The sequence below is a fragment of the Ictidomys tridecemlineatus genome, chromosome 2 (genome assembly GCF_052094955.1).
Source record: "Ictidomys tridecemlineatus isolate mIctTri1 chromosome 2, mIctTri1.hap1, whole genome shotgun sequence".
NCBI classification, from domain to species: Eukaryota; Metazoa; Chordata; class Mammalia; order Rodentia; family Sciuridae; genus Ictidomys; species Ictidomys tridecemlineatus.
Window position 1 is genome coordinate 610,697 of NC_135478.1, and position 9,519 is coordinate 620,215.

Here is a 9,519-nt window from a genome sequence, read left to right on the forward strand (position 1 = left end):
CAAGGTCAATGTCCCAGGTGAAGGGACACCCAGCCTGGTCCAGGCACACCTGGAGTGTCCTCAGCCACAAGCAGGAGCGAGGTGACAGCTGCAGCGTGGATGGACCCAAGGACCTTATGCCCTATGAGAACCAGACACACAAGGCCAGAGCGTGACCCAGTGACAAGAGACCCCCAATGCAGGAGAGTCCAGAGGCAGGATGTAGATCTGTGGGTGCAGGGCTGGGAGGGGACGGGTTTCTCTTTGGAGTGACAGTGCTTCAGAACTAGACACGGGATGGTGGCACATCAAGAAGTAGTGAGTCCACCATCTGCAGCCAGGCCCTCAGTGGCACCACGTATGCTCGGCAGCTCAGGCTGAGGGTCTCGTCCCCAGCACTGAGGAACCCAACGCAAACGCAGACACAGCGGGAAGATTCACCAACGCCTGCTTTCCACCTGTGTGGGCAGAGGCCACCCGAGGTCAGCGGGAAAGGCAGAGACTGACCTCCTGTTTCCAGGCGAGAGGAGCAGCCGAGCAAGGTGCAGGCACTGCAGACAGGCTCACCCGGTGCAGGCCACCCGCATAAGCCTGGCAATTCATCTTGGCTTTTCAAACAAATTTACTTAAAATATCCTTTATTTTTAGGCCATACAGCATTCTGACAGAGGAAACCTGCCAAGGAGCTGGCACAGCCTTGCCCTCGGTGAAGTCAGGAGGTGTCAGGTGGAGATGGGGCCCAGAGCACACAGGGGCGCAGCCAGAGCCGGCCGGGCCATGAGGAGTCCTCGCCCCAGGAAGACAAAGCAAAGCAGAGACTGTTGCTCTCCAGAACGCAGGAGGGCAGGCCCCTGCAGGTAGGTGGGTGTCCCTGACGGTGGTCACCCATGCCATCTCTGGGGTCTGGGCACGGAGGAGCAGGCCTCAGTGAGTCAGGCACCTGGAACAAAGAGAGCATGCGCACAGGTGGCCCAGGGAGCTTGGGAGGGCTCTCCTACCTCAGCACTGCCCTCAGGTGGGTCTGAAGTCACCCTCCTGGTGGGATTGCCAACACCCCCCTGCAAAGCTCTGCCTCTCGCCTGCCCTGAAGGTGAACCGTCCTGACAGTGGACAGCTCAGGGGAGAAGTGATATGGGGGTAGTTCACCCCTGAATTCCTGGGCGTCTGGGGCCACAGGAGTGAACAGGCCCAGGTAGGGTCTGAGGCAGGCTTTGTCCCAAGACAGAGTGACAGCCTTCCTGGAGGCCAGCATCGGGAGAATCCCCTGCCTCTGGCCCCTCCCACACATCTCACCTGCTGCGTGGCTACTGCACCAGCCGGTAGGTGATGTACCTGCCCGCAGTCTCACTGGGCCGGATGATCTTCACCACCTGCAGAAGCACAGGGACAGGTGCTGGGGGACAAGAGGCCTCACCATGGAGGCGGCACAGGGTGGCAGGCAATGCCTGTTGAAAAGCCCAGGAGCTACTCTTCTCTGGACCCCAGTTGCTGTGGCTTTAAAAAGGTGTGTGGAATGCGGTTCTAAGGCCCTTCCAGGCTGCAGGGGATAGGACTGTGGGAGGGACAAAGCCAAGTGCCCGGCAGGCAGGTTCAGAGCAGCATCAAAGGTCGTCCTGCCCGGGAGGTCTCTCACCTGCCCTCGCTTTATCCCAAAGTAGCGGGCCACAGGGTCCCCTGCCTGGATCCTGGGCAGTTGGTTCTCTCGGAGTTTGCTGGGAAGCAGGTCAAGGAAAAGCCCAGCAGGGCCATCTGGGGTTGGGGTGGGACTCTAGGAGCCAGGGGTGTGCCTGCAAGGATACTACCGGGCCAGCAGCTCAGTCACCTCCTCCTTGGTCATGACCACATGCTCTGGGACCAGCTGTGGAGAGAGGAGCCCATCAGTCACCACCAGGGCTGCCAGACTTCAGGACCCAAAGCCCACCACCACCCTGAGCACACGGGGAGGGGTGGAGAACCCACACTGAAGCTGTGGGCAACCTGGGAAATGGTCACTGCATTAGGTTCTCTTTTTTTTCCCCCTGGTACCGGAGATTAAACTCAGGGGCACTTCACCACTGAGCCACATCCCCAGCCTTTTTTTGTATTTTATTTAGAAACAGGGTCTCACTGAGTTGTTTCACGTCATGCTTTTTGCTGAGGCTGGCTTTGAACTCGGGATCCTCCTGCCTCAGCCTGCCCAGCAGCTGGGATCACAAGCTTATGCCACCGTGCCTGGCTGCATTAGGTTCTCTCTACTATGCTGTCAGCACAGGGCCCAGGGGCCCCCAGAAAGAGATGCCTGTTCCCAGCCCTTATCCTGCAGGCCCAGGCAGGCCTGGGACCCACACCCTTAGCAGGCGCCTGGATGCAGAAGCTGCCCTGGCCAGGCCTCACTGTAGGAAGCCTACCCTGCCATCCTCCCCACTCCCCGCCACCAGGCCACCTCCTGCTCCAGCATGCTGATGAGCAGCACCCCACCTGCATCTCCCACTGGCCCACCTCGTGCTCCGTGATGTTGATGAGCAATTCCTGCTGCAGGAACTGCTCCAGGATGTACTTGGGGGCCATGTCCACCAGAGACTGCAAGAGACAGGGTTGTCACACGCAGCTGTGGATGAGCAGCCTCAGCCCTGACCCCACCCCTCAGGCTGCAGGGTCTACCCATGTGCCTCCACACTGCACCCAGGTGGTATCCTCTGGCCTATGCCGGGTGTCAGAGGGCATGGTCCCTCCCAACCCGTCCAGCTGCCTCTTGGGTGTCTTCAGAGCTGGCGTGGCAACTTCTCCCCATCGAAGAGGTACCATGCGACTATGTGAACCCTACAGCCCGGGCTAGACAAAGGCAGTGTGCTGGCCACCTGATCCCCATGAACCCGCTCAGCTCAATTCACCCCAAATGCCAGGAATGAGGGCACCTGTGCAGGCCACAGGGGCCCAAGCCCCTCCTGATGAGCCCACCCCCGTCCTAGCAGGACACAGAGCCTGGTTCCCACAGTCACATCAGGACTCCGGGCTGAAATCCCAGATGCGGGGATGGGAGGCCACCCTGGATGGGGGTGCCCAGGCGAAGCCTGTCTCTGGCAGGGAGTAAGGGGGTGGCAGGCAGGGGCAATGAGGTGTTAGGCAGGCAGAAAGGGTTGGGACTTGTTGTAAACTCAGCCACTTCCTCCATGGGACTGAACTGACCCAGCCCCTGGGTGGTACAAAGGTGGGGTGCCTACCTGCTTGGCAGAGGGTGTCATGCCCTGCTGCACCACGATGAGGGCCCGGGTGATGTTCTCCTCTTGCATGCGCTGGCAGTAAACCTTAATGGTCTTGATCCCCACCTTGGGCTCCTCTGAAACAGATGTGCAGTGGCACACTGCTGGGAGCCTGCCCTCACCGCCCAGGGCACGCCGACTAGCCGGCTTCAGTCCAGTCGCTGCTCCTTTTGGGGCCTCAAGATCTCTACTTGCAAGGCAAGACCTGAACTGCAGGATCCAGGGCGGGGGCTGGCTGCCTCATCACCACCAGGGCATCAAGTCCCACTGGACCTGGCAGGTCCCTTCCTGACGTTTGGAGTCAGGTGCCCCAAGCAGTTTTACAGTTTGGGAGACTCTAGATTCTTTGGTTCTGGGAGCCCAAGAGACAGAAGCTGGGTGTTCACATGGTGAGAGTCTGCTGACAGGGCACAGGCCTGCCACCTGAGTACTGGGAGGCCCAGGAGCCCAGGGGGCAATCGGCACAGGGACGTAGGGTTGTCCATGTTTTGTCCAGCCACAGCCTCTGCTCTCACCTGACCCACTGATGGCAGCAATAGGACTGGACTGTGCCCCTGCATATGCTGAAGCCCCAGCCCCAGAACCTCAAAGTTGTAACCGTACTTGGAATCAACATTTTTAAAGAAGCGGTTAGGATACAGTGAAGTAATCAGAGTGGGTATTGAGTCACACTTAGGAAGAGATTAAAACTCACACAGGAGAGCCTTGTGAGGCACCCTGCTGGGCAGAAGGACATACCCAGCATCCAGCTACCAGGAGACTAAGGCTAGAGGAACACAAGTTCCAGGGAAGCCTGGGTAACTTAGTGAGATCCTGTCACCAGAGGAGAAAAAAACAAAGCCTGAGGATAAAGGTCAGTGGTGAAGCACTCCTGGGTCCAGTACCATAAAAATTTTAAAAAGCATTAAGGGAAGGGTCCTAGGGGCACGGGTGGGAAGGAGGGCAGGGCAGGAGCCCTGCAGCACCTGGGTGGGACAAAGGGAAGTGGCACATGGGCTCCAGGGACGAGGCCTGTCTGCCTGGCTGAGAGCTGGGCCTGTACTTTCCCTCCAGGTGGGGAAGGGGGAAGACACAGGCAGAGCTGATGTCATGGGGGGGGGCGGGAACCACACGGACTTAGAGGGTGCTATGAACCAGTGCCTGAGGTGGTGTCTAGGTGACTACATCAGAACCATACCCCCTTGGGGACACTTGCCATGGACCAGCACAGGCCCCCACCTGGGAAAAAGACGAACATCTGATCAGTGGGGTCATCATTGTGTGCCACCAGCACGGTGAGGTCTGTGCGGCGCGGCCGCCCTTCACTCGGCTTATCCCCAAACTGGGCTTTGAACTCCTCCAATGTCTGGTCCAGCTCATCCTGGGTCACCAGGTAGCCACGGTCATGGCACAGCTGCTAGGAGAAAGAGCCAAGTGATGACCCTGCCCAAGCATGTTAGCAAACAAGAGCTCATGACCTGAGTGGACAAACACAGCTGAATGTGGCAGAGTCACAGGTGTACACAGCCTTGAGTCACCCAGTAGTAGTAATCGCAAACTGGCTGAGCATTTAGAGGGTGCCACATAACTAGCCACTGCGACCCCCTGTGATGACACCAGAGCAGTCCCAGAGGCTCCCAGAGACCTCCAGCCTTGACCCCCTTAACCCAGTCTGGCAGGAATCTGGCTGGGAACCAACCCAAGCAGTTGCAGCCAGTCCTCCTGACCCCTCTGCAAAACCACGTGAGGCAGGGAGGCGACAGGTGCGGCTTCCTGCGACCGTGCTGACAGGGCATAAGGCTGCAGGGGGCTTCACCCGGAACGGCGGGGCCCAGGATCGCGGGCTCTGGCTCGTCCTGCCTGCACTCCCGCCCCAGCCCCGACTTCCTCCTTTCGCTGGCACGCTGGGCAAGCGCTCCCCGACTCGGAGGCAAACGCAAGACGCCTTCACCGGCTTCCCAAACCGGAGTCCGCGCCGGCCAACCCAGCAACGCCCTCCTCCCGGCCTGGCCTCGGCTCGCGCCGCGACGGTCCCCGGTGCCGGAGAAACCCCGGCAGGGGCGCGGGCGGGGCGGCCCGAGCTCAGGCCCAGGACCGCAAAGCAAGCAGGCGCGGAGGGGCCCACGCGGGGAGCGCGGCCTGGACTCCGCCGGCGGCGCCCGCCCCGGTCCCCCTCCGGGCACCCCAGGCGGGTCTCCGAGGGACGGGGGCGGGCGCCGCCACGGCGAGGGAGCGGCGGGCACGCGGGCAGGACCGGGCGTCCTCGCGCTGCTTGCCTGCATGATGGTCTTCCGGATCTTCCAGAGCCGGTAAGTCTCTTCCTCGTCGTCCATGGCGCCGCCGCACGCAGCCAAGCCCACCGCGCAGGCGCCCAGCAGGACCCACGCGAACTCCGCCGGCGCCAAGCGCCGCGCAGGCCCCACCGCCTGGCCCCGCGCGGGTCTGTCGTCGGCGAACGCCTGAACGAAAAGACCTGCGCGACCGGCAGCGCTCAGGGCAGCCCGAGCCCTCCGAGGGCGGTGGCGGGCTGCGCCGAGCCCCGCCTCCGGAGTTCTGCGGCTTTGGCCACCAGGCCTCTGGGGAGCGGGAGTTTCCGCTCCACTCCTGCCCCGGGCGGCGCTGGAGACTCCCCGGGGAGCGCGGCGGGCGCGGGGGCGCTCGCCCCCAAATCTTAGCTGCTCGGGAGGCTGCGGCAAGAGGATCCAGAGGTCAAAGCCAGCCTCAGCATCAGCCAGGCGCCGAGCAGCTCAGTGGGACTCTGTCCCTAAATAAAATGCTAAGGAGGGCGGGGGTGTGGCCAGAGAAAGAGCCCGGGGCGCGCCCAAAGCCGAGGCCTGAGCGGGGCCTCGCGTCGGCTGGGGAGGCGCTCCCAGGGATCGGGCACCCAACTGCACTTGGTTCCTCGCTGGGCTCGTGTGACATCCACGTCCCCACTGTGTCCCTCTTTGTGCGATGTTAGTAATAGGATGTCCCTGTCCTAGGGGTGAACTGAGCACCCCGAGAAGGGCCCGGGGTCGCCCCAGGTGCAGGTGAAGGACTCTCGCCCAGCCCAGCCCGGGCCCCCTCGCCCCGTCCTCCAGGCTCCAAAGGCACGTTTCCCCGCGGCGCCGCGCGCCAACCACTGAAAGCATGGGTTTTGGGAAAGGGTCCATTCGCAGGCCATCCACACCTAAGGCCGGAGCCCCCAGTCAAAGCCGCCTCCCCAGAGCTGGGGCTAGCTATGGACACAGGGTGGCCGGGGGCACCGCGCAGCCTGGAGGAAGGAAAGGTGAAGTAGAGGGGGGTCTCTGCTTGTAATGAGGCTTCATGGCTCGCCTGGGGATGTGGCTCGGCGTAAGAGCCCTTCCTAGCTGGGGGCTCCAGGCCCCGAGTTGCATCCCCAGCACCACAATAAGACCCTGGAAAATAAACCCACGTCTTGGCTCCTCCCAGGAAGCCTGTTCAGACAGTGGTGGGATTAGTGTGCTCCACTGGAGCGGAGGTGTGGCCTTCTGATGCCAAAAGGTGAAGGTCATATACCTGCACCGACCCACAGGAAGGAGCAGTGGTTCCAACAAGTTTAAACTACCTCTAAGTTCCTGAAAACCACCTAGGCCACCTCTGCCGTGGTGAGCGGCCAACAGGGGGAGTTGCGGTGTTGCACATAGCAAGCTGCAAAGTCTCCCAGAAGCTGAGGTCCCAGTGCGCATGTCCAGAGGTGAGGCTTTGGGAAGTGGTCAGAGTCAGATCATGCAGGCTTTGGCTTCACCAGATTAATCCATGGAGGGATTTATAACTGAATGGAATGTTGGAGGTGGTGGAAACCATCGACGGTGGGACCTAGTTGGAGGAAAAATAGGTCACCAGGATGTGTTTTGGAAGGGCACCCGTACATGCACACTTAACATACGCATATGTGTATATGTATATATGCACACAAATTTAAATATATATATTTAAATAATAATTCTGGGGGGGTAATAGAGATTTAACCGAGGAGTGCTTTACCACTGAGCCACAACCCTAGCACTTTTTTGAGACAGGGTCTTGTTAAGTTGCTTAGGTTCTTGTTAAATTGCTGAGGCTGGCTTTGAATTTTCAGTTTTCCTGCCTCAGCCTCCCAAGTCACTGAGATTACAGGCATGCCTCACCACGCCTGGCTGGAAGGGTATATCTTGTCCCTGGCCCTGTCTGCTCTCTGCTGCGATGAGATGAGCAGCTTTCCTCTGCCATGCCCTCCCACCATGATGTTTCTGCTTTGGAGCCATCCAAACATGCAGTGAAGCCTCTGAGAACAAGCCAAAATAAATCTTTCCTCCACAAAGCTATTTTTCTCAGGGTTTTTGTCACAGTGATAGAAACTAACACAGCGAGTGAAGGTGGAGGTTTACTCAGGTTTTAACTCAGTTTTATTTGCATCTTTACACACCCTGTACCCACCCCAGTGGTGAAGGAGGGCTGCACACCCTGCTCTTCCTGTGTCCTCCACCTTGAGGCTGTCAGTGACCTCTCAGTTACTTTGCTGAGCAGCCACAGGGGCAGGGAACAAAATGGGCCTTGCGCCCCTTGTGTTGCAGGTAGAGCCCAGGGAAGAGCCATGCATGCTGGATAAATGCTGAAGCCTTTTGGGAGCCCCTGGTGGGGAGGAAGTGGAGAAGGCTCAGGGAACTAGGGAAGGGACTGCCTGGAGCACTGGCCAAAGAACAGTGGAGGACAGATTCCAGCACTGGACCGTGGGAGGGAGCCCGGGTGTCTGGAGGAGGGTGTGTCAGGCCAGAGAACAATATGGGCAAAGGCCCTGAGGCTGGACCTATCTGCTTGGCAGGCTGGAGGCCTGTGCAGGGAGGGGTAGAGGAGGTCCTGCTCCGGTGGGGCAGGTGCTGCGTGCCCTTCAGGGTGGAAGGACAGCTCGGGTTTTCTTTTCAGCGTGCCATGTCTGGAGCTACTGTGCTGGTAACAGATCTGTGGGAGCCAGGGCAGGAGCAGAGAGCAGCGAGGCATCCTGGCCATTGGTAGGGGCGGCTCCTACTTGGATCAGCAAGGGGAACGTTCCTCAGAGCCCACAGGGTTTGCAGATGGATGGAGCAGTGAGATTTGAGAGAGGGAGAGAGATGGGGAGGACAAAGCTGCCCTGACAGGTGGCAGACCTGGGGGACAGGTGTAGGGACAGATAGAGGAGGGCCTGTCCTCAGGTGGGGGGGGAGGGAATGACCCAGCACTCCTAGGCACATGGCCACCCTGCTGAGTCATTTGTCATATGTCCTGGACTCAGCAAATGCAAGTTCCTGAAAAGACCAAAAGAATGCTTGAGGGCTGGGGTGGTGGCTCAGCGGTAGAGCGCTCTCCTAGCATGTGCAAGGCCCTGGGTTCCATCCTCAGCAGCACATAAAAATAAAGGTGTTATGTCCAACTACAACCAAGAATGCTTGAGGCCTAGTTTCGGTGATTGATAACATTAGGCCACCCTGCACTTGAGCATATATACTCATGCAAACCGCCCCCCAGCCTAAACCCATCAGTTCAAACTAACTTGAACTAATCAAATCACCCCTATCCGACTTGTTCCCGACAGTGAACATGCTAATCAACGTTAAGACTTATTGATTTTCCCGCGGTGTGAAATGATTTGCTGTATGATGTTGTGACGCACAGAGTATCCCCCCCAAAACCTATAAATCCTCACAGAACTAAGGGTTGGGACTCACTCCCTGGGACGGATGTGTCGGGAACGGTTGTGAGTCCAGACTCGAGCTTGCAATAAAGACTCTTGTGTGATTGCACCGGATTCGGCTCCTGGAGGTCTATGGCATTACAGATCCACACCAGGGTCAGCGGGAACAGAAGATCGCAGGGCCATTTGGAAGACAGTCCAGCATGCCCATAAACAGAGATCAGAGTCCCTGTAGGACACAGCAGCCGCACACCAGGTGGACACCCAGAGCAGGCGCACGTGGACCATGTAGAACCTTAGGCAGCATCACACAGCTGGCAGGCAGGTCCACCAAGAGATGAAGGGTAAGTGTGTGGGGGGGCACAGAAGAACACAGTCCAGCCGTGACATGAGCGAGGCCGGACATACAAGGTCACACAGTTTGTGACTCTGTGGATAGGAATGTCCAGGCGAGTCCAGAGACAGGGTGCAGATTCATGGGTGCCGGGGGCTGGGAGGGGCTGAGGGTAACTGTTCATGGGGACAGGCCTTCTTCTTCTTCTTCTTCTTTTAAAATTTTTGTTGATGTTAGCTGCAGGGTGGGCTGAACACCTGACCCCCCACCTGTCTGGTGCCAGGGAAACTAGCCCCTTTGCGGTCTGCCTGAGGGCAGAAGATGACACCCTTAGCAAC

At 59.0% G+C, this 9,519-nt stretch overlaps 1 protein-coding gene across 1 annotated transcript; it reads right to left on the reverse strand.

Moving 5' to 3' along the window:
- Positions 1 to 600: 600 nt before the first annotated feature.
- Positions 601 to 5,714, reverse strand: Polr2e (RNA polymerase II, I and III subunit E). Its single transcript, XM_005331956.5, has 8 exons — positions 5,474 to 5,714; positions 4,437 to 4,611; positions 3,180 to 3,295; positions 2,458 to 2,538; positions 1,779 to 1,837; positions 1,613 to 1,691; positions 1,273 to 1,349; positions 601 to 919 (listed from the first exon to the last, which is right to left on the reverse strand). The coding sequence occupies exons 1-7, from the start codon at positions 5,528 to 5,530 to the stop codon at positions 1,284 to 1,286; spliced, it is 633 nt and encodes a 210-aa protein (XP_005332013.1). The 5' UTR covers positions 5,531 to 5,714; the 3' UTR covers positions 601 to 919; positions 1,273 to 1,283.
- Positions 5,715 to 9,519: the final 3,805 nt, after the last annotated feature.